Here is a 25,701-nt window from a genome sequence, read left to right as displayed (position 1 = left end):
CATCTCCTCTTTCCTCCCTAGTCCTCGTATCTCCTGAGCCAGTTGTCACTGAGGGAGAATCCTTGTATATTGGGGTGAACTGTGGGCCTGATTAGAGTTGTGCACTATGGCAATGTTTTTGCAAATTAAGCGATTTTTGCCACTGCGCATGCATCAAGGTACATAGCAATCGCAATGGATTAGCATATCTTCGCAGTGAGACTGCGTGCGTAATCGATATTGCAAACGCAGTTACGATCCTTGCTGAATCAGACCCTAGATGCGTATTTTTGCCCACAGGCGTATTTATTTTTGCACACACCTCTGCAAACCCATCAATACACTCTCTACCCGCCATCACGAAACCTAGCCTACGCGTAAATGCCCTATTTCTACCCAGTTACGCCCCTGCAGCTGCAAGTTGAGATGCCACTGAGCTGCCTACAACTCGCCTTTGCCCGTAATTTTGTATAATGGGCTCCAGAGCAGGTGCAGTGTGAAAATATACAAGATACGTCTGCAAGACTGACTTCCGTTAAGCTCTGCGTCACAAAAATCAGTTTATTCCGTCATTTGCAGTTAAATGCGCAGGGTCACGTTTGACAAAACGTTTTTTTCTAGCACCAGTTCCCGGCACAGAAAGGCAGGAGTAAAATAATGTGCACTTGGTCTTCTAATGTCTGGAAAATTCAGTACAACATCTATGTCCCTAAGTGACCAATTTTACCTATGAATCCCTTTCCATCTCTATTTGACAAAGATTAGCACAGAGGATGCAGTATTGTGTCGTGGGCATTATGATTGGGTTCTCAGGTGCAAGTGCTGGGTCATTGATGGATCCTGCTTGATTGATGCTAGCCCAAAACCATCGTCCAATTGAGAATATTTGGGTTACGTAATTGGGATATCAACTGCAAAGTACCTTGTACCCTATGGGGCTAATTCTGGCTCACATGCATCTGTGGCAGCTTTTCCATACAGCCACAGCAGTCTGCTTACATCCTCATGCTAATCCAAAATATTCCTCCTGTGCATGTCAAAGATCTGTGCGTTTGCACGCGGCTGCCTATCCTGCCTATTGTATTGATTTCTGCAGCCACAGCCATCATTTGTATCTGGAGTTGCACCCACCCCATGCTGGGTGCAAAAGATAGATCTGGAAAAGGCGCACGATTTTTGTCTGCGTGCTCTGATCAGTCACGGAAGCCAGTGTACAGTCCCACAAGATGGAACAGTTCTGTGCAGTTATATGATCGCCGCCCAGAAATGCCCACTTCACAGAAAGTGTCGACCATCGATGGATGTATCAATTCATATGTACTAGCGATTTCCGGCCATGTGTGTATGCCGGATCCAGTGCTGGTTTCTTACTGTGGGTCATGCGCAGCATGCTCATATCCGTAAGATCCTTTCGTCCATAGCGCTGATTATCAAGGAACCCCACTGTTTGCCCTCATGTTGCAGCCTCCTCTTTCTGCTTAGGTGCAGCGGTTATGCACCGTTAGTGCTCACTCTACCTGTTCATATAATTTTAGATAGCGGTTTACCCACCCCAGTGATACTGCTTGGTTGTAGTGACCTGTGCTGCTGAGATCTACCTTGTTGTTGCTGGTTCTTAGTGATTGCTACTGACCTTGGCTATGCTGTTGACTGTTTTTGTCTGCTGCCAGCCCTGACCGTGGAATGTTTAAAAGGTATTCTGTATAACTCCAGCCCTTGGTATTGGTGTGTATTATTGAATCTTAGTTATTATATATCTTAGCGGCGGGGGTGGGACTTAGCGACGGTCGATCGGCGCATGCGTCAGCACTTGTCACAGTATTTTTTGCGAAAATACCGTGATTAGTGTGCGGGGGGGATTTGTAGGGACAGAGCTTTAACGCAAGCTCTATCCCTGCAAGGGATTTGTAGCAAATCCCTGTGATATTACCTGAATATCACACTACAATCTGCATTACAAATGGCAAATGAACAATATTGCATAGCAGCTTGCTATATATTCCTCAAAAGGTTATTAAATGGTAGTAAGGTCATCTGTTATTCTTACAATATCTGCCTGTGTGGACATTGAATTGGTAATCTAAGAAAATCCGTTAGGACCTGGTTAGTGTCCTGATTGCCTATAACCCTAACTAATACCCAAATTGTGATAAGCCTGTACTGTCTAGAGCTGAAGTTCTGGGGTCATTTGAGTACTGATAAGTATATTCAGATTTAAGGGGAAGGGGGCTGCAATAGATGAAAACTTCTATTAGTGGTTCTATACATGTTATAATTTTTCATTAGGTATTATTAATTACAGGGAGAGATGCTCATTTCCACTATGGTTTCCCTAAGAGGGACAATCACTGGGAACCTCTTCCTTTTTCTTGTTTTGTGTTGGTCTCTAAAACAGGGATTGGTATGAAATACCGCCAGACGCATGTCCGGTTCAAATCCCGACGCCGGAAGATCAGCAGTGAAGATCCCGACAGGTAAGTATTTATACTATTACTAACCAAACCCCCCCCAACACTAACTTTAACTTAGAGGTGTCTAACCCTAACCTCCCACCAAGTGCCTAACTCTTAACTCTCCCTGTAAGTGCCTAAACCTAACACCCCCTTCCCCGCAGCCTAATCTTAAATCTCCCGGGGGGGTTGTCCAGCCCTAACCTCCCCCTGGGGGTGCCTAACCCTAATGCCCCCTTAACCTAGCCTAACCTTCCCGGGGGGGGTGCCTAGCCCTAAGTCACCCCGGGTGCCCCTAACCTAACTCTCCCCCCCCCCCGCCCGGCGCACCATCGATCGGTATGCCGGGCGTCGGACTCCCGGCGTAGGTATGATGACAGGCGTCTGGATTTTGACAGCCGGCCGGGATTAGACAGTCGGGAAGCCGGCGGTCTCCATTTCGACCGTCGGTTTCCTGACTGCATGCCCTTAAACAAGATATTCCATACATGTGTTATAAGGATAGAGAGTGAATGTAAACTCTACCATCATTCAGACAGGGACAAGAGGTGGTAGAAAAGTTACCAACTGGTAGTCTTGGATATACAACAATGATGGGATTGTGAGTGACTGTTCCTGCACCCACTGCTTGTGTGGTGTATGTATCACACCCCAAATGATGATTTACTTAGCTATGATATGACTACTTTGCTTTAATACTACTTTACTACATTGATATACATGGGGAGGAAGCAGAGGAAAAGGAAGTAAGAGAAAGGAACAATATAAAGTAAAACAAACACACAAGTCAGAGTAGAAAAGGAACAATGTTGAATGGGAAAATGTTGCCTGTGGTACTGAATTGTATCTTCCATAACTGAACAGTATTATACTACATGTGTAGGACCAAATATGTATTTAGATGTTTTTGATAATATTCAATTTAATTTTGAATAAAATACTTTGATATAATTATTTGACTTCATGGTGATTGGGGGTTGTCTATAAGAGTTGCATGCGATATATAAATGGACTGGAGTGATTTCTGTATATAATGTACATTTGTGAATAGCTAATAAGGCCATCTAGGAACAGTGTTATAAGCAGAAAGTCTATAATAAAATATTTAATGTGCTCCTATTTTACTTATTTAGATAGCAGTAAAACAAATATGTGATACATACATATGAGATTAATGATAAATATGAGAGCGATAGATGAAAGAAAGACAAATATGAGATATACGGAATGATTCAGAGGTGGGCGGCAATCCCGTCGCAGAGACATTCATCGGTGGCGTCTCCTTTCCATCGCTTGCGTATATAGAGGCAACATCGGTCACACATTGAAATTTTGACTGCTCAGAATGTCCGGCGGAAGTAAGCCGTTGGGGCCAGTGAAGCTGTGTACAAAGACGCCGTCGCCGGCTGTGACACGCCTACAAAACGGTGGGACACACCCACGTTTGACTAGACACCCCTCTGTTATTTCCTAAAAATATACCCTATTAAGTAGAAACTGATTGGTTGCTATGGGCAACATCTCCACTTCTAAAAACCTACACTTTAGTAAATATCAGTTTCTACTTAACATTTATATAGCACCTTCTAGAAGATAATAGCTAGAATCTGATTGGTTGCTATGGGCAACATATCCACTTCTAAAAACTCTCACTTTAGTTATGTTAGGATGTTCAGATCCTGTGGAGTCATCTGATTCTGAATAAAAAAAATCAGTCTCATTACTTTTCAATCAGCCCTCATAAAATCCCCAATGTAAACTCTAAATTGGTCTCAAGTGCACTTCCCCTAACACCTAACCCTGTGACTATTACTTCCAAAGGCTTTTCTAGGTGTGGAGTTTGCCAAGATTGTAGACAAATCAAAAGTGATGGTTCCAAAAAGATTGAAAATATTAATATAAATAACAGAGATATTACAATTAAAGATTTTATAAATTGTAATACAAAGCATGTTGTGTATGCTATCAAAGGCACTTGCGACAAATTTTATATAGGGAGAACAACGAGATCCCTAAAGTACGTATAGGGGAACATTTAAGAGATATTAAAAAAAAAAGGTATAGAACTATCACTACATTTTAAGGAAATTCACAATAGCTCTACGTCAGGAATTAAGTACTTTTGTGGGATCCAATGTATTATAAAACACTGCAGTGCAATTATATGGATATTAGGATAGCTAAATATGAAATGAATATAATAATCTATAGGTGAAAAGCACTTATCCCACATGGCCTAGATAAGTACTTTGAGCTAATGTGGTTTCTTGAATGCTCTATACTTTTACTTAATATTTGCGCGATTATTTTACATATTATAAATATGTTTCAATGGTATATGCTTTTCGTATAGTCTGAGGTTCATTGAGCATGCAGTCATTGTGATATTTCCTTTTGGAGCTATTGTAGAAATATTACTTAGATCACCAATCACCAACAATCACCTGACTCACAAATGTGTGAGATTAGGGAAAGAATTGCTGTGATAACTCCTATAAACAAAGTCGGGTCATGTGACGGAGGAGGAAGTTCCTATGCAATTATTTCAACGGCGCAATATATTTTTTTCTCTGAAACAATAAGATTGACATTTTTAAACATTTATTTATATGTATTGTGATAGAAGCACTGGAGAAGTCTGGGATGGCATATATGTGTGTCCCAGATTCCTATCATATGTGTTTTAAATCCCCAGGAAAAGTCTGTTCTGCCAAACAGATTAGAGTGCCGGCTTTTGGTAAAATCCGGATAATGGGTCCTGGGGGTGTGGATGTGAGAAGAGAGGGCTCCATCCACAGGCCATTCCAGGTGTTGAGCCTTTCAGTCTGAGAGCAGGCTGATTAGTAGTTGCACCTGCAAGTGGTTCATATAAGCTGTGTTAAGGTTTTGGTTCAGTGTCTCGCATACCCTGGGGAGAACAGACACTGAGGTTTGTTCAGAGACACTGTGATATTTGAAACTGCTGTGTTTGTGGTAAGGCAGTAGGCCCTGCCACTTGTAGAGAGGGAATAACCTGTGCCCAGACGGGCTAGGATTTATTTTTATGTTTTGTTTATTTTGTGATTTATATTGCACAATAAAAACTGGTTCTGACCAGCTTGCACGAAAACCCTGGACTGGTGTGCTGTTTCCTGGCTGCTGTGTGTAAGGAGGTGTCCATCTACCCCAGGAGAGGGACTCCTATCCCGACTATATCACAGTATGTATGTATGTATGTATGTTGGATTGTCATTTTGTATTTGTATATTGGCAGAAATTAAAATTCTGTCACTGATTGATCCTGCCACTTCCGGCCAATGGGATGAACAGGGGGTGGGATTATAATTGGACCCAGCAAACACCTCAGTATGTCTTGAAAAAGGTTTCTGGAGAACTGAAACGCATTGACAGGAGGTGTTTGCTATGTCTACTCTTCAGGGAGACCCTATTTCCATCATGTGGGAGCATTTGACCAAACAAAGTCCTGGGGACATTTCTACTGATCATCATGCCATATTCGCTTTTTTGTTTCCTCCACATTAAAGGGTCTATTATTTGATTATGACATATGCGGTTTTATTCCTATTGGAAGGTTTTACCAGTTTTGGAGATATGAGTTCTTCCACTTTTTGACTATAATTACCTCACATTGGAGCGCTCTCCTATTCTGTTTCATGCTCCTGAAGGAAGAAAAGTAGTGACGTGCATGGTTAACATGTCGACATATGACTTGACAATATAGTGAAATGGCGACATTAGGGTTAGTGTTAAACAGACCTCAAAGCTGCATTGTCGTCATTGTGACCATGTTGACATTTAGTGTCGACAGGCTGAATGTTAGTTGTAGGAATTAGGGTTAGGTATAAGGGGAAAACACTTACCGGAATGCCACTCAGTCACATATCTGTGCCGGAACTGGGATCCAAAAGACAACGCTGGTGGCGCTGTCGCCAGGACTAGGTATGTGACCGCTGGACCACCGGGGATGTTGGGTCGACATTTTATCATGTCATCCATGTAGACATGCTAAGAATGTCGACATTCAACCTTATGTATGTCAACATGAGAACTATTAACCTAACATACCACACCCAGGTAGACCGATATAGAGGTGTATAGCTCACTCACATACAGTATGTCATTTGTTTTGAAGTTTACTTCCACTTTACATTTATTTAGTTCTTGTGTAACATTCCAGCATAGTCCAAGTTGATCCAAGACTGCACATCTGTGAAAGTTATTGCTCTGTTGAATCTTTGTGGCAATTTTTTAGATAAAATATAACTCCCTGAAATTTCGAACATAGTTATAAACAAATCTCTTTATTAATTGAAAAGTTATTCGAAAAAAAAAAAAGAAGAGATTTGTATGATTGCACTTTTACATTGAGTAAATGTCGATATTAAAATTATATATATTTGTTATGCTGTTCCTACTATGTTGCTACAGCAGTTTGTGGTGTATATATACAGTCAGGTGCATAAATATTGGGACATTGACAGAATTTTCATATATTGTCCTCTATTCACCACCACAATGGCTTTGAAATGAAACAAACAAGATGTGCTTTAACTGCAGACTTTCAGATTTAATTTGAGGGTAATTACATCCAAATCAGGTGAACTGTGTAGGAATTACAACGGTTTCTATATGTGCCTCCCACTTTTTAAGGGGCCAAAAGTAATGGGACAAACTGAACAATCCTAAATCTAACTTTCACTTTTTAATACTTTGTTGCAAATCCTTTGCAGGCAATTACAGCCTGAAGTCTGGAACGCATAGACATCACCAGATGCTGGGTTTCATCCCTGGTGATGCTCTGCCAGGCCTCTTCTGCAAATGTCTTCAGTTCCTGCTTGTTCTTGGGGCATTTTCCCTTCAGTTTTGTCTTCATCAAGTGAAATGCATGCTCAATCGGATTCAGGTCAGGGGATTGACTTGGCCATTGCATAACATTCCACTTTTTAGCCTTAAAAAACTCTTTGGTTGCTTTTGCAGTATACTTCGGGTCATTGTCCATCTGCACTGTGAAGTGCCGTCCAATAAGTTCTGAAGCATTTGACTGAATATGAGCATAAAATATTGCCCGAAACACTTCAGAATTCATTCTGCTGCTTTTGTCAGCAGTCACATCATCAATAAATACAAGGGAACCAGTTCCATTGGCAGCCATACATGCCCACGCCATGACACTACCACCACCATGCTTTACTGATGAGGTGGTATGTTTTGGATCATGAGCAGTTCCTTTCCTTCTCCATACTCTTCTCTTCCCATCAATCTGGTACAAGTTGATCTTTGTCCCATCTGTCCATAGGATGTTGTTCCAGAACTGTAATGGCTTTTTTAGATGTTGTTTGGCAAACTCTATTCTGGTCTTCCTGTTTTTGAGGCTCACCAATGGTTTACATCTTGTGGTGAACCCTCTATATTCACTCTTGTGAAGTCTACTCTTGATTGTTGACTTTGACACATATACACCTACCTCCTGGAGAGTGTTCTTGATTTGGCCAACTGTTGTGAATGGGTTTTTCTTCACCAGGGAAATAATTCTTCTTTCATCCACCACAATTGTTTTCCGTGGTCTTCCAGGTCTTTTGGTGTTGCTGAGCTCTCTGGTGCATTCTTTGTTTTTAAAAATGTTCCAGACAGTTGATTTGGCCACATCTAATGTTTTTGCTATCTCTCTGATGGGTTTGTTTTAATTTTTCAGCCTAATGATGGCTTGCTTCACTGATAATGACAGCTCTTTGGATCTCATATTGAGAGTCAACAGCAACTGATTCCAAATATCACACCTAGAATCGACTCCAGACCTTTTACCTGCTTAATTGATAATGAAATAACGAGGGAATAGCCCACACCTTTCCATGAAATAGCTTTTGAGTTGATAGTCCCATTACTTTTGGCCCCTTAAAAAGTGGGAGGCACATATAGAAACCGTTGTAATTCCTACACCGTTCACCTGATTTGGATGTAATTACCCTCAAATTAAATCTGAAAGTCTGCAGTTAAAGCACATCTTGTTTGTTTCATTTCAAAGCCATTGTGGTGGTGAATAGAGGCCAAAATATGAAAATTCTGTCAATGTCCCAATATTTATGGACCTGATTGTATATATACACCCATATATATATATATATATATATATATATATATATATAAAAACACATACAGTAGGTGTGCGAAACACATTAAAAATTGGAAAAAGAATGTCACAAAATTAAGACTTTACCGGGGTATTAGCAATAATATTTGAAATCTGTTCCATGTCATAAAGGAACCACATTATCTCCAGGAGTGGATGGAGATACCTACCCTCTTACAACAAGCTGTAATTTAGGATTTAGTGGCATTTAAAACATTCCGGATTAATCGTTCAGCGAATTTGGGGGTATCCAGAAGCTTCGTCGGAGGATAAAATACGTTTGAACGAGGCATCTGAATATTTGCGAAATTAAAGATAAGCTGATGGTCTGCTTGTCAAAGAGAAGAGATCCCTGTATATTTCCTGCCCGCACTGACGCCAACATGTGGGTGAAGCACTCGGAAAAATCTTTTGCATGCCTGAGGGGATAAAGCACCATCTAAGAAACAGAAGCATTTTCTCTAATGTTCACACTGGGTGAAGTTATTGCAATATTGAATACAATACATTCAGAAATAGACAAAAGAGTTAGCTCATTATTTATTTTTGCATTATTGTTTATTTAGCATGTATTTTAAAGTGATAAAAACAAATGACTCTAATTCAGTTGAACGCTGATGCCGCCATTACTGCGAATGTATACGCAGCTCCTATGCAAAAATTTGCCAATGTCGCAGACACCGTGAGATGGATTTAGACGCCTACCAGCGGCTTTGCAAATCCAAGCATCTGCGTAAAATGTCACAGCATCTGGTATTCTCAGATGAATGCTGGGTACTAAGCGTAATGCAAAGCAGCTAGAACAATGTCTAACTAAGCCACACATTTCCTAATCGCCCTGCGTCAGTATATAGTGACTGTTTCAGAGTTGTACACTATGACCACTAATTATTATTGACAGGGAACATTTGGGGGATGTAACGGGGAGTGGTGGCAAGGGAAGCAAGTGTTTCTCAATAATTTCGGGGCAGCAGCAGCATTAGTGTACATCTCAAGTTTCCCTCTCACTGAATAGTAACAATGAGGGGGCGAGATACTGGAAGGAGAGAAATGCGGTAAACCCCCCCAAAAATACGGGCTTGACCGCATTTCTCATATGCACCAAGCCCCTGAGTACGATGAGATCTTCCTAATTGCATTACCCATAGAAGTCTATGGGCTTCTCTCTGCAGAGTGCTGATAGAGGGATCCAATCGGATTCTTCCCGGCACCCCCGCGGTGCGTGCGTCCTTTTGCGCATGCGTAGAAGGACACCGGAGGGGCTTCTGGGTCATAAACCTGGAAGTTCCTCCATCGCAAAGGGCCGCTCTTACCTTTGCGGTGATCATCATGGATACCGGCGTCACCAACGCCGGCAGGCATGCTAAGACCGGCGGAATGCTTCGTATCCCGAATGCGATGCGTCATGCATACATGTATGGGGATAAGAATAGATGGGGCTTAGCAGCTAGGTGTGACATAGGTATATTAGTATAATAACAGATTATACATGTGTGTGTGTGGGGAGGTTAGGTGGATATTACTATAGCTTATTATAGCGCCAATATGTTTATGGGGATAATAGCAGGCGGCACATAGCAGCTAAATGATACATGGCATGTAGTATAGGGGAGGATGCCTTTATTTGGGCCCCAGTGGATGGGCCCCGGGTTACAGGCTGGAGGGGTAATGTTAGGGGATGAGTGAGTGAGCTATGGCAATGGGTGTGTGTGAGCAGCAGCAGCAGCAGAGCGATGTGTGCTCCAGGAAGAGGAGGGCCTGTGCTGCCTGCAGGAGGCCGGCTCTGTGTCACTGATCACACTGCCTGCAGGAGGAGGTAGCGGCGGTAACACCACACATAACTGCCCCTGGAGAGGGCAGGTAGGAAGTGACAGGAGGGAGTGGGGGAAATAGCCCCAGCAGTCCTGTAAGGGCGCAGAGAAAGCGCACGCCGCACGCACAGCAGCGCCGGCCGGGCGGGGGGGAGCGCACAGCAGAGCGGCAGCAGATCCAGCCCCTGGAGGAGGAAGAGGAGGGGGCAGAAGAGGCGCCTCCAGCACAGGCAACAGCAGAGGAAGGGGCGAGAAGTTCCAGCAGAGTCTCTGTTACTTTTTTCCTGCCCTGCAGAGTTGGGGGTTGCCTGGACCGACCTCTCCCAGCGCAGGGACCCCCTGAGCAGCCACCCCGGGGCCCCAGGAACCCCTACCCTCCCTCCCTGCACACCACCCGGATCTGGCTGCAGGGAGGCGCCGGGACTCAGCGCCTGGGAACTACCCCTGGACCCCCTGGATGTACAAGGACCCAGCCTGATTATGCACCCGGGGAGTCAGCACTCCCTTGCCGCCATCTAGCACTCAGATCCTTCCCTCCTTATGGAGAGATCACCCTTGGATGGGAAGTTTCCCTGCCTGGTTTACTATAGAGGGTACATTTTAAGTGGCATGTTCTATGGAAGGTCCTCTATGCCAGCTCTCTGTGTGCACATTCATTAGAGGCCCTTTGTGGAACTATTTAAATATAGATAGATACATTAACTTATCACTCTTCTGAGACTGCATTTCTTACATAGAGACTTCCTACCCCCAGTCCATACCCAGGGGTGAAGGTGGCTTCTGCTCATCCAGGTGGGATTCTTAGAGAAGGATAAAAGGTATATTTTAAATCATTTAGAACCGCCAGGAGAGGACTTGGTGCTTGCAAAGATGACCACCTCACCAGGACATTGTATGATCACCCGGCAGCAGAAGCTGGAGTCCATACTGAGAAACCCACGCTCACCTATCAACATAGAGAGTTTGCTGGTAAGTCAGTGTTATGGTTTCGGTGGCACATAGGTGTCACACAAGCATCTGTCAAATGTCATGGCCTGGTGTGTTCCTGGTTAATACGTGGTCAGCAGATGAAGCATGTCCACGATTCATATCTTATCACCACTTATGCACTGCTCTGTTTGTGTGGAGTTTGTACTTTCTCCTCATGCTTGCCCGTGGGTTTCCTCCGGGTGCTCCGGTTTCCTCCCACACTCCAAAAACATACTGGCTTCTGATTAAAAAAATATCCCTAGTGTGTATCTGTGTGGTAGGAAATAGATTGTAAGCTCCACTGGGGCAGGGACGGATGTGAATCACTGAAATGTTCTCTGTAAAGCGCTGCGGAATATGTGTGCACTATATAAATAACTGTCAATAAAATAAGTAATGTACTGTTATCTTGTGCTTAAATTCTGGATAGAAGTTCCATAGGAGAGTCTCATTCTGTGCTATATAACTCAACATGCCTGACCTGAGTATGATCGAACTTCCTGCAACAGTGCCTTATGCAAATGAAACAGCTACTTTTTTTTTTTCTATCTGTGGAGTGAATAAATACTATTTAATAACTGTCAAGGTTCAGTCCTTTAGCAGGTTTAATCTAACTAAAGGAACTTGGGTACAAAAGTCTGCTTCAGTTATCGAGTGCGGTGGAAGATAGCATTGGAAAAGAAACATATAATGTAATCCCGCAGAGCAAAGCGTACAAAATAGTTATGCATAAAAATATCTGTTCTAATTAGGCCTTGGGGGCCCACTATTTATTATATGTAAGCCATTTGCTACTGGAGAGTTTTCAAATAGAGGTTATTGTATTACTCTTGCAGTAATGGAATATGAGCCTAGTGCTTTCAGTTCCTACATATTGGCATCAGATTGACAACTGTTTTCACTTTTTCTGTGTTTTTTCTTTTCTTTCTCTCGGAACATCTTGCCTGGCGCAGTTGTCTCTAAGCTGGTGCCCAACGTTTTATTTTTGTGTGTTGGGTGTGTGGAGGAATCAGTCATTTGTCTGGATCAATCACTAGAAGGGATGACTGTGACATTTAGACAAGCTTTGTGGTCTCCAGTCTTGTGCCCTTACCACACAGTTATTTTTACAGTGTGTGAATGAGAGAAGAGTGCCAGGATGATTCAGGTTGCAGTTGCTTACCAGTAAACTTTTTATTTTTTATTTTTGGTGCGCTCATGGGGCGGCATTCAATTGTTTTGCCCCTTTACGCGCCAGACAGGAGCTATTAAATTGTTGCTCCTGTCGGGCGCGATCAGCTGCCAGCGCACTATTCCAGCTCGCAGCCCCAGGGGGGTGCGAGCTGAAATGGGCAAACAGGTGACCTGTGGGGGGCCCCCAAACAGCACTTTTCGCGATCGCGCCCAGCACTTTGGTCGGGGGTAGCCATTTTACGTGGCTAAACCCTACCGCTTTGGGCGTGATCAGCACAAAAAACAGCAACAATTAAATAGCGCCCCGCGACTTCCCGTCACTTTAGACGGGAGATCGGGCGCACTTTAACAATTGAATACCGTCCATAGATTTGGCATTCCTTGCCAGCCTACTCATAAGGAAAACTAAGGGGTAAATTTACTAAAGTGCGGGATTTTAGAGGTGGAGCTGTTGCCCATAGCAACCAATCAGATTCTAGCTATTATCTTATAGAAGGTACTAGGTGAATGATAAGCACACTCTGGTTGCTAGGGGCAACATCTCCGCTTCTAAAACCCGCACTTTAGTAAATATACCCCTAAGTGTCTCCAGACATTCAAAGGTGTCTACAGTGTGTGTATGTGTAGGGAGAGAGCGCGAGAAATCAAATTAATAATTTGTACTTTTGAGGAAGGGGTGTTCAGTTCAGTGTGATGGATGCAATTTACCTTTCCGGAATTTGCAAGTTGCATCCATCTACATCCCAAGTTTTGCCTCTGCCCTCCCGTAGAGGTGCACTGGTAAACTTGTGGTGTAGGGGCTACCGTGATTGGCTCATACGTGTGCAGCTGGGCATTAATGCCCGGCAGCTCATCACCAGTAGTTGGCATCCCCCCTTTTGACTTTGTGGGAATAGTGCTGACATTTTCTTAGATGCATCTTTGCAGACAAGTCTTATGATTGTCCAACCTCTATTTGATCCTTATTCCGTTATGTTCTAATGGGATGTGCCCAGCTCAGGCACTTAGTACCCGAGGTGACACAAGCACCATACCGAATATTATTATTATTCTTCTTTCCTTCTGCTAGCTTCCAGATGGGATGCACAGGTGATTACTAAAGGGGGCTTCCACCTCTTTGTAGCAGAAGAGATCTGCAACACGTTGGGCTCTAATTGAAAGCTGTATATTTAAAATGTATTCTGCAAGTTTTGTACAGACCCCGTTAACATTTGTTTAAGTTTAGTTCAAAAACACTTAAGTAAAATGTTGGAAAGTTATTCAGAAAATCCTGTTTAATTGAAGCAATTTGCTAAATGCTCTCTTGTCAGGGTATGAGAGAGACTGTAGGAGGGAGATTGACACCTATGACAATAGCATAAGTACATTTTGATCCTAATGTGCCAGCTCTTTACAAAGTGATGTGCTGAGGCATATCCCCCCCCTCCCAAATGAAAATGGAAAGTGCGAGATGAATATTTTTTCCCTGACTATATAACAATCCACTGATCCTCTCTTGTGCATTTTCCCCTGTGTGAGTATATCTGTTGTGCATTTTAAATATGATGGGTCTGCATCAGCCGTTAGCAATGTGTCACAGGCCGACAGTAAAAACGTCTGCGCCTGCCAAGATTGTGTCTATGGAGGAGCTGTGAGCCAACTTCCTCTGCCCCCAAATCTTTTCCCAGGGTTCTCCTCCTCCTCCTCCCTCCTATCCCAATCGGCACGGATAACACTTCACTTCTTGTCACAGCTGCCTGATCTGCTTCATCTAAGGACTTTCTGTTTCCTCTTATCCAGGCCTGGAATATTCCTTACAAGTACTTCCCTCGCTGTTTCACTCTACTAGGTTCACAAGAATGAGTTCAAAAGGATCTTCCGTGCAGTGACCAATTAACTATCATTGTCCTTTTTAGCATTAAATGCTACAGACCCATGAGGTCAATGTTGCAAATCCATGTCCTGACCTAATTTGCATTGTTGGCTAAATACTCTACTATGGAGCAATCAAGCGTTAACCTGAATGTGTTAACAATTTAGAAGTATCTTCTTCTCATCTGAGGGAGGAAAATGTATACCCCATTCATTTCATTTGTGCTGGGGATGTCAAAACTGGTGGCGCTGACCTTTGATGTGGGACATACCTGTTTGTTTGTCTATATCCAGTACACCCCTTGAAAACATAAGGGCGATTCAATTAAGTGCGCTGTTGATAGCGTCGGGAAGTTACAACTTAATGTCAGAGAATGCCGGTTCTCGCAACTTAACCTGGGTGTTTAGTTGCTAGAACCGGCGTTCTCCGTCTAAAGTACTGAGCTAAGTCGGCAAATATCCTCGTGCCTGGCACTTTAGTCAGATTTTTGCTCACACCCTGTTGGGCTAACAGCGTGCTGAATAGAATAACTGTGAAATCCTGCCCTGCGATATCACAAGGCGCGTAATTGAATCAGCCCCACAGGGGGGAATTCAATTGTTTTATCATGTCCTCAGCTCCTGTCTAAAGTGACTGATAATATTCAATTGTTTTTGGGGCGTCCATCGCTTATCCTGGCACCCAAAATGCCCTATTTTTATCATGGAGTTCTGTTTGCATCACAAGAGGGCTCGAGCAGAAATCTGCGATAAGTGAAAACCATTAGCTCCCGGACAATTTAGACAGGGGCTATGGGCATCACAAACAATTGAATTCCCACTGATGTTCTTTACATTTAGTAATGTTAGTTGAATCCACCCTTTTGGCATGAAAATGTGGCAGTGACTTTCGGACAGTAATGCATTTTTCGGACATAATGAGCCATTGTAAGTTTTTATGTAAAAAGTTAATTAAGTTCCCAATTGTAAAGTGCACCAGAATATGCTGGTGATGTATAAATTAATATTCATTCATAAATAATATGTCACTTCAGTCTTTCAGTGCAATGTATACACTATGGGGGCAGCCATATTGTTGCTTTGGCTTCATGATAGTGACCTATGCATTTATTAGGAACCACTCATATCACTTAGAAGTAAAATAAATCTGAAAGAATACTTGTGTATTACACTTTCTCTGTACTTAGTTGTCATTTATCCTGTTTATCTCCATGCCGGTGGCTCTTCACTAAACTCTGTGGTGTTCTAATGTAAATACATGATTCTTAGCCGGTACTACTTGTCGTGTGTATAACCGTATGTGTGTGTGTGTGCTGTAATTTTGCACTTGTGAAACTATGAAGAAATTCTGTTGACATCAAACAGTAAAACAGAGTGTGTAACTCCTTTAATCTATTGGTGCGCAATAAGGCATGGCTGCCAAAACAGTTGAATATTGCTCTCCCCGATCTCCCGTCACTTTAGACGGGAGATCGAGCGCGATAAAAACAATTGAATCGCCCCATTGTGTTTAGTGTTGCTATTGGATGTAATGGCAGTTGTAGCTTATTGCCACAGTCCTTGCAGACAGAGTATGATGTAACTGCATGCAGAAAACCCTCTACAAAAACTATTTGTAGGATCAGCATAATAAAGATACAATGCACATTTCTTGCCCAAATAATATTGTCCTAATACTGCAGTGGGGAAACGCAATGGGACAGATGAGTAGCCATTCTATCAGCGGGATGTACTGAACGTACAAAAGCTGTAAAACCACTGAAAATGTAGTTTTTGGAGGTTTTATCGCTTTCCGCTTATGCAAATGTACTAAGCACCTGAATGCGATGCATTCCGGGGCTTCGTTCCGATGGGTATTGGCGTTACCCAGTATAAGCCTATGTGCTTCTTATCGGGACCCTCTCCCTTGCATGCTCAGAAGGGCGCAAGAGGGACTTCTGGTTGTTAAACACGGAAGTCCCCTCTGCCCAGCAGCATCGCAAAGGAGAGCTGTCCCTTTGCGATATTCTTGGTACATACCACGGTTCATTACCGCGGTATGTACCTGAAGACAGGCGGGGATGTACCACATCGCTAACGCCCTGTGTGAGATGTATTGCATAAACTGGTATATTGTGTTGCGGATGCTGATTGGGGTGGCACAGGATGCTGGAAACGGTGGACATCGATGGTAGGCCACAGTTAGAGGGTCTGCTTGTTAGACTTGTTCTGCAAAAGTGCACTGTTGATTGGTGGACTCCTACACATCTGCAGGGCCAATGATGTTGCAAGCACACATAACCACAGTGCCATGCTTACCTGTATCCGGTCACATCAGGACACAGTGTAGTCATGAGCTTTTAAAAAAATCTGCTTTTCATCACTAAAGCACACACGCATGTATTAGTGGAGAATTGGGGGGTGGTAAATTCAGAGTAATGTCTTGCTGGACATCACAGTGATGTCCAGCTATGCACATTACAGTCTATTGCGGTACACAGTCTTCTCTAATTGTCCTGTGCACCTCTACGGGCTCCGAAAATACCGACCCCAAAACTTATCCTATCTGTTCCGGAGACACTTTGTGGCCATCTTGCGCAATTGAAACCCCCTCCCCCCATTTTTGGAGTTGCACGTGCAACACACACACATTCTATTACAGTGACCGCACATAATTAAGTGTCCGTTTAGCACATTAATCTTTAATGAGATGTTACTCCTACTGAAATCTTTGCTCCGTCCATCTATTTTGGCACATTCTGCTTAGACTGGTGTTACAAACCTGAGCTCAGTATATTTAGGGGGCAGAGTTTCAATTGATTTGCGAGGGGGGCAAAGTGCTGTTGCAACGGTATGAAAACACTGGCGTCTCGGGTGCCGCCGAGATCCCAGGGCAAGTCCTGATGATTTTTCCTAAAATGAATGATTTTAGGAAAAATCAGACTTGCTCTGGAGGTGCATGAAACCCCCCCCCCCCCCCCCCCCCCCCCTGGCGCTCAGTATCTAAAAAAAACCTGCACCTAATTGAATAGCCAAAAACACGCACCTGCAGGAAAAACCTCGAAGGTGTGGGATTTTTGCTTTCCTCGCACCTAATTGAATATGCCTCTTATGCTGGGAATACACTATACAATTTTCTGTCAGATATCTGTCCAATCTGGCTGGTTGGAATGAAAACCTGGTAATGGATGGGAGCAAATGACAGTCGATCATATGGTTTTAAACACTGAAAAAAGGACAAAAAAAATTGTTCAAGTTAGTTAAATTTGTGTGTTTTAACCATTTTGTCTGAACAACCAGTTTTGGCTATTTTCCAGTGTTTGTGAGCAAATGGACGATTGTCATTTGCTCCCATACATTACCAGGTTTTCATTCCAACCAGCCAGTTTGGACATATCTGACAGAAAATTGTAAAGTGGATGCCCAGCTTAAGTCTCTGTTCTATGGATATCTGCTTGTATTTTATTATACAGTATACTGTTAAAATAGTAATCTAAAGTTAGGATTAAAAGGGCACGATTCAATTCAGTGCAATGCCCCAATATTTTATTACTTAACAATAGTTTCTTTCAGTGATCAAAGTGGGAATTTAGAAGCGGTGTTATGGTATATTTATCTGAATGGCCGGGGCTCGCCAAGTCCTCAAAGCTGAAGATCATGGGCTCATTTCAATTTAGCGCGATGCTGGATAGATCCGGGAGGGAGCTCCCGGAGCTATTCAATTCACTGTGCTGTTTGGTCCGACTAAAGGATTTCTTCTGGCACCTCCCCATGAGGGTGCGAGAAGAAATCCAAAAAAAGTGCCGACCACGCGGCTGTTTTCCTGCTTTGCGCGACGCTAGCAGCCACGCGGCCGGCACTTTAGCCGGAGAATGCTGGCTCTCGCTCTTAAACACCCATGTTAAGTCGCAAGAACCGGCATTCTCTGACTTAACTGACAACTGTTGGACCAAACAGTGCGGTGAATTGAATAGCTCTGGGAACTCCCTGTCGGGGCTATTCAGCTTTGCACTGAATTGAAACAAGCCCATGGTCTTCTGCTTTGAGGGGCATGGCGAGCCCCGGCCATTCAGGTAATTATACCATAACACCGCTTCTAAATTCCCACTTTGATCACTGAAATAAACTATTGTTAAGTAGTAATGTATTGGGGCACATTTATGTGTCGTAAAAATTGAGTTATACGCAATGGACGTGGTGAGCCTATCGCGTCTGCTGGCAACGCAGGTTTTCCCTCTATGGGGTGTGAGGGAAAAACTTGTTAAGTCGGCGCGACAGTGACTGGCCGACAGGTGCAGTTTCGCTGCGATTGGAATTGAATTTCCCCCTATAAATAAAAGGCAGAGTAACTCTTCAATACTAAATTACAGCTTTACCTGAGAGGTTTCAAATTAAACTGCCGCATATGACAGGCTGATTCTTTTTTAATTGTTTTAACTCTTCCGTGTGCATGGTTGACAGTCTATCCAATAATGGATAATCTGACCAGATAGTGTCTGATCCCATGCCTGTCCTGCGTTGTGCACACATTGTCATGTGTAGCACGGATGGTGTGATGGTTAGCGTTACTGCCTCACAGCACTGAGGTCATGGGTTCTATTCCCACCACGGCCTTATCTGTGTGTAGTTTGTATATTATCCCTGTTCTTGTGTGGGTTTCCTCTGGGTGCTCCGGTTACCTCCTACAATCCGAAAACATACTGGTAGGTTAATTGGCTCCTGACAAAATAAGTATATATGTGGTTGGGAATATAGATTTTAAGCTCCACTGGGGCAATCACTGATTATTTTAATTTATTTGGGTACATTTGTGTTTTTTTTTTTTTTTTTATTATTATTTTTTGTTATTAAATTAAAAATAACTGGAAATTAGAAAAGGTTTTGTGTGATAAACTGCAAAAGGCAAAGGAATAGATCCACTAAGTTGTCTAAAAAGGAAAAGTGGAGGTTTTGTCCATAGCAACCAATCAGATTGCAGATTAATTTCCTATAATAAGTGATACCTAGAATGTGGTTGCTATGGGCAACTCCCCCATTTTTAATTTATTTATTTTTTTTAGAAGTTTTAATCTACCAGATAATCAGTACTTGTATTACTATACTTTAATTTATAAAGCACAAAAATATTATGCATAGATGGTTCTTACCTGATGAGTTTCCAATCTAAGTGGTATGGAAAACATTTGATGCACAGGTTAATTGAATATCAATTGTATCTGCAGCCGCCAGTAACAATGCAGTAAGATAATTGGTGACTGGCATTTCTGCATAGGTTACAGTGGTGTGATACAACTGTAATGTATGTAAAGCATTCATAATACAGCCTCGATAACTAACTACGAAATTAAATGTCCCATAAGTCGTCCTAAAAAAAAGCTGCATACATTTTTAGAACAATGTTGGAGTCAAATTCTGAGTTGCCAATTTCAATTCTTACACTGCATTCATTTGGTCAATGAACAAGTATTGAGAGATATGTGTGTGTGTGTGTGTGTGTGTGTGTGTGTGTGTATATCAAAATGGTTGATTTCTCTTTTAATCGCATAGTTTTAGTATGAACTTTCCCTATATAAACTTGATTCAGTATTATTTTATTAGCAAATGAGCATATTTGTTAAAAAAAAAAACAAATTATACTGAATCATGTTTAATTAGCAATCATTTCTCCTTCATCCACTAGGGGACACTGGAGTCTCAGTACAGTCGGTATAGATGTGGGATGGCCAGGAGCTGGCACTTTAATAAATTTGAATAGTAGCTAGCTCCTCCCCCTCTATACCCCCCTACAGGTCAGTCTTAATTTTGTGCCATCAATGGATCCTCGATCAGCATGAGGATCAGACAGGCAGCTCACTGCCCCTGTCTGTCTGCTTCGTTGGAGCTGCCGAGAGACCTCAGCGCCGCTGCTTGCAGCGCACGCAGAGGTCTTCAGCTACAGAGACCACTGTCTCTGGGGAGGTTGCCAGACGCGCTGCATGCGGCCTTCATCGCGCTCTCCCATTAGCAAGTCCGCTGCCGGCAGCAGAAGGTTAGTGACTCCTGGCACTCTGAGTAGCAGGGTGACCAGGAGGAAATGACAGGTGGGCACTAAAAGCACTAAGCAGCAGCGCTGAAAGGTGCCAGAATGGAGGGGGCGGAGCCTAACACGCAGTTCTGCTCCTGCCTCCCAGCAGCCCCAGCTCTTAAAGAAGGAGGCTGGTGGCCATTTTACAAACACAAGGCTGCTGACACACGCAGAGAAAGAGACCTGTCTGCCCAGATTGTGCCTGCACAGTGGGGATAGACTTGTTAAGACCAGGTCGGACTGTGTTTACACAGTGAGTACAGCATTATATTGTGTTAATAGCGCTGGTCTCTGAAGCAGCGCTGGTTGGGCGGGGTTGTTAGCATAATCTCACTCTATGCCCTTATCTCTTTTTCAAACAGTCTCTCTGTGTGTTTGTCTGTATCACTACTTTTCTCTGTGTATCTTGTGTACAGTGAAGTGGTAGAATGACATCTAAGGGATCTAAGGCTGCACAAAAAACTTTCTCCTGTAAGAATTGTGCAGAGAAGTTTGCACAGGGACTATCATCCAGTTACCTGTTGTGTGAGAAGTGTGTTTCAGAGACACAGACTGCAGCATCCACACAAGATTCATGGACTGATCAAATTACATCTGTCATGTCTCAAATATCTGCAGAGCTAGAAGATTCTCACAGGGAGAGAGAGAGATTGAAAGATCTAAAAGGTCTGCCTTCTCTGAACCAGACTGGGCGCGGTCTTTAGCCAGGTCTGTGGAAGGGCTCACAAGGGTTATGTCAGCCCAGGTTCCTCCCGTGGCATCGTCCTCTAGTGTCCCTGCTAGGAGACTAATACCGAATCCCATTATGTGGGATGATCCGGAAGAGGACGACATGCCTGATACAGAGGAAGGGGAGGTACAGGACCCTATAGAGGAACAGGTGCCAGAGGAAGCGGAGCCTGTATATCAGGGGGTAGAGGCGCTGATTGCAGCGATACACCAGGTGTTACATATTGAGGACAGGGATCCTGTAGAGGTTAGGCCATCGATCTTTAATAAAAAGCAAAGACTGGCAGCCTCCTTTCCAGTGTCTGAGGAATTGGACGAGATCCTTACCTCAGCGTGGAATAACACCATGATAAAAAGTTTCAGATTTCAAGAAAGCTTTTATCATACTATCCCTTTCCTGCAGAAAGCAGGCATTTATGCGAAACACCTCCTTCAGTGGACCCTTCAGTGTCGCGTCTATCAAAAAAAGACAGTGTTCCCTGTCTTTAAAGGAGCCTTCTGACAGGAAGTTAGAAACTACCTTGAAGTCAATGTACACTGTAGCAGGGGTGTCTCTTTGACCCGCATTAGTCAGCTGTTGGGTCAACAATGCGGTGGAAGCATGGGTTACGCAGCTCGCTGAGGGCCTTAAGACTGGGGCTCTGGCGGAGGATCTGGTTCCTCTTGCGGAACAAATTGCAGAGTCTGCTGCTTTTCTTGGAGAGGCTTCTAAGGACATTTGTAGTCTTTCCTCTAGGTCCTCGGCCTTGGCTGTCTCAGCCCGCAGAGCCCTGTGGCTGCGACAATGGCAAGCGGATGCGGAATCCAAGAGAGCCGTGGAAGCGCTTCCATTCACAGGAGAAGCTCTGTTTGGAACGTAACTGGATAAGTGGATATCTCAAGCCACAGGTGGTGTCCACTTATCTCCCATCTGCTGCTCCTCCCCCCAGGAAGCCCTTTGCCGGACCGTCCTTTCGTATTCCAGGGAGATTCAGGGGCTGTGGCAGAGGCACTCCCGCTATCTCCCGTGGTTCCAGAGGCAGGGGTACAGCCACTGCATCCTCCTCCCAGCAGGATAAGGCTTCAGTTAAGCCTTCAGCATGATGCGCACCCTTCTCTCCTGGGGGACCCCAGGGTGGGAGCTTGCCTTTGCAATTTCAAAGAAATTTGGATCAAGTCTTACCAGGACACGTGGGTCCGGGACATCATTATTCAGGGGTTGAAGCTGGATTTTCAGATCCAACCTCCTCCTCGTGTTTTCACAACCGGTTTGCCGGCATCTGCGGACAAACGGGTTGTTATACAGGAGGCAATAGAAAAGCTACTGTCTTCTCGAGTAATAGTGCATGTCCCTATTCACCAGCAGGGTCAAGACTTTTATTCCAGCTTGTTTGTGGTTCCCAAGCCGGATGGCTCGGTGAGACCCATTCTGAACTTGAAACATCTCAATCCTTATTTGCAGACTTTCAAGTTCAAGATGGAGTCCTTGCAATTCGTCATTGCAGGGCTAGAGAGGGGCGAGTTTTTCGTATCCTTAGACATAAAGGATGCTTATCTCCACATACCCATTTGGCCTCCTCATCGGGCATTCCTTCAGTTTGCAGTGCGGTCCTCTCCTTTTCAATTCCAGGCCTTACCTTTCGGTCTTTCATCAGCACCAAGAGTGTTCACGAAGGTCATGGCAGTAATGATGGCCCTTCTTCGGATACAAGGTACTATCATCCCTTACTTGGACGACCCATCCTCAAGGCTCCGTCAGTCTCTCAATTATTGCAGGACATCCGGGTGACACAGAGTCTGCTGTTGCAACACGGATGGATCCTGAATTACCAAAAATCTCATCTGCAGCCTACACAGCGTCTGCCTTTCCTATGATGATTTTGGACACAGTAGACCAGAAGGCATTTCTTCCGCAGGAAAAAATCACCTCCATCCAACACATGGTGCGATTGATACTGCGTCATTGCAGGCTGTCAGTGCACCTGTGTATTCGCCTTCTGTGAAAGATGGTTGCGTCCTTCGAGTCCATCCAATACGGGAGGTTCCATGCCCGTCCATTCCAACTGGAACTCTCTCAGTGGTCAGGGTCCCACCTCTTCCTTTACCAGCGAGTTCAACTGTCACCCAGGACTCGGACATCTCTCCTTTGGTGGCTGAATTCCTCTCACCTATTGGCAGGCAAGAGGTTCGCATTGTGGGAATGGATTCTTCTAACCACAGACGCCAGTCTGAGAGGATAGGGGGCAGTGAATCAGGGAAGCCACTTTCAGGGCCGCTGGACTCGGCTGGAGGCAGTACTGCCCATAAACATTCTGGAGCTAAGGGCTGTGTTCTATGCTCTTCAGGTGGCACATCCTCTGTAAAGTGCCAGGCCATCAGAGTGCAATCTGACAACGCCATGGCTGTGGCGTACATCTGCAAACAGGGTGGTACAAAGAGTCGATCCGCCATGAGGGAGGTAACCCGCATTCTTCTCTGGGCAGAGGAATATGCGGTAGCAATATCAGCAATTTTCATACTAGGGGTATAAAATAGGAGGCCAATTACCTCAGTTGACAGGACATCCATCCGGGAGATTGGATGCTCAATCCACAGGTCTTCCAACAACTGATTCAGCGTTGGGTTCTCCCTCAGATAAATCTTATGGCGTCGAGACTGAACCATCAACTGTCACGTTACTGCTCCAGGACAAGAGATCCACAGGCACTGGCGGTGGATGCTCTAACAGCTCCTTGGTGGTTTCAGTTTGTCTACCTGGTTCCACCACTCCCACTCCTTCCTCGTCTGCTGCAAAGAATCAAACGAGAAAGGGTAAAGGTTTTGTTGGTGGCTTCAGACTGGCCCAGACGGGCATGCTATACCAACCTACGTCTTCTTCTGATAGACAACCCGTGGCCTCTTCCTCTGCAAGAAGATCTACTGCAACAGGGTCCGTTTATTTATCAGGACTTAAAGCGGCTTTGTTTGACGGCGCGGCTGTTGAAAGGGATATCTTAAGAAAGAAGGGTGTCCCTTTCCGGGTGATTTCTACTATATTAAGGGCTCGAAAGGAAGTTACCTCTAAGCACTATCATCGCATATGGAAGGCATATGCCGCTTGGTGTGAACGCAAGTGTGCTCCACCATCAGAATTCAACTTTAGCCAGGCTGCTTCTTTTTCTACAGGCTGGTTTATCAGCAGGTCTTCGTCTGGGATCTTTGAAGATTCAAATATCGGCTTTGTCGATTTTACTTTCAAAAGCGACTAGCATAATTACTGGATGTCCAGACTTTTCTACAGGGGGTTGTCGGATTACAACCTCCGTTTGTACTTCCAACGGCCCCATGGGATTTGGTCCTCTTTTCTCCAATCTTCCCTATTTGAACCTTTACAGACAGTGGAATTACAATTTTTATCATGGAAAGTGGTTCTCCTGTTGGCGCTCGCCTCTGCTAGGCGTGTGTCTGAGCTAGGGGAGCTTTCTTGTCATCCGCCTTACCTCATTTTTCATGAAGATTGGGCTGAGCTACGCGATCAGTTATCCTTTTTGCCTACGGTAGTGTCTGCGTTTCTCATCAACCAACCGATCGTGGTTCCGGTGTTTAAAGAGGATTCTTCGGCTTCCAGATCCCTAGATGTTGCCCGGGCTCTTCAGATTTATGTTGATAGGACGGCATCCCTCCGGAAGTCGGATACGCTGTTTGTTCGGTTATGATATGGCGCGGCCTGGGTTTCCCTGACCCCAGGTTTGTCGAGCGACCACTTGGTCAGGCCGTTATACCTTTACAGAGTTTTACCATTTTGACACGTTTGCTGCATCTGCTTCACAGTATGGCCGTGCTGTTTTTCAGGGTTCTCAGCTCACTTCCACCCGGGATGTGAGCTCTGGGACGTCCCCACTGTATTGAGACTCCAGAGTCCCCTAGTGGATGAAGGAGAAATAGGGTTTTGGTACTTACCGTTAAGTCCCTTTCTCCGATTCCACAGGGGACACTGGATGCCCACCCGGCGCTGTTCCACCTGCATTTGTTATTGTTCTGCCAGGTTTGGACAGTCAGTTTTTTTTCTTCAAGGTCTGCTTGATTTGTTTGCATATTTGCTTCATGTTTATGTATGTTCTGGCTTCTCTTCTCCTCTATTATTCTATTTTCCAGATCTCTTCCACAAACTTAAGACCGACCTGTAGGGGGGTATAGAGGGGGAGGAGTTAGCTACTATTCAAATTTATTAAAGTGCTAGCTCCCGTTTATCCCACATCTATACCCACTGTACTGAGACTCCAGTGTCCCCTGTGGAATCGGAGAAAGGGATTTAATGGTAAGTACCCAAATCCTGTTTTATGTCATTTTAATAATAATAATAATAATAAAAATAAATTGCAATATTTTTTTCAGAAAATATTAGTCAGTTAAGTGGATACATTCTCCTTTTTTTTTTTTTTGCTGTCTAAGCCTGACAACTTAAGGGGCCTATCCATTAGGCGACCTGAAAAACTGAACGACTAGCGTTCAGGTCGCCTAGGTCATTACGTCATTCCTCCTATCTGCGAACATGTGGAACCTAATGATCGTCGTCAGGTTGACGAGCATGTTCCACAGATAGTCGGCAAG

General features: G+C 44.0%; 1 protein-coding gene across 5 annotated transcripts in view; it reads left to right on the top strand.

The window, feature by feature from the left end:
• Nucleotides 1-10,335: 10,335 nt before the first annotated feature.
• The window catches only part of ROCK2 (Rho associated coiled-coil containing protein kinase 2), a 179,335-nt gene continuing 163,969 nt past the window's right edge, over nt 10,336-25,701 (top strand). For all 5 annotated transcript variants that reach the window (XM_088444609.1, XM_088444608.1, XM_088444605.1 and 2 more), the window contains exon 1: nt 10,336-11,336. In XM_088444609.1, the coding sequence (XP_088300735.1) occupies nt 11,238-11,336 (99 nt within the window). In that variant the 5' untranslated portion in view covers nt 10,336-11,237. The remainder of the gene's footprint in view (nt 11,337-25,701) is intronic.

Source organism: Taudactylus pleione, unplaced genomic scaffold (assembly GCF_031769625.1).
Source record: "Taudactylus pleione unplaced genomic scaffold, aTauple2 ptg000367l, whole genome shotgun sequence".
Lineage (NCBI taxonomy): Eukaryota > Metazoa > Chordata > Amphibia > Anura > Myobatrachidae > Taudactylus > Taudactylus pleione.
Note: the sequence above shows the minus strand (reverse complement) of the source record. Positions and strands in the feature narration are given on the sequence as shown.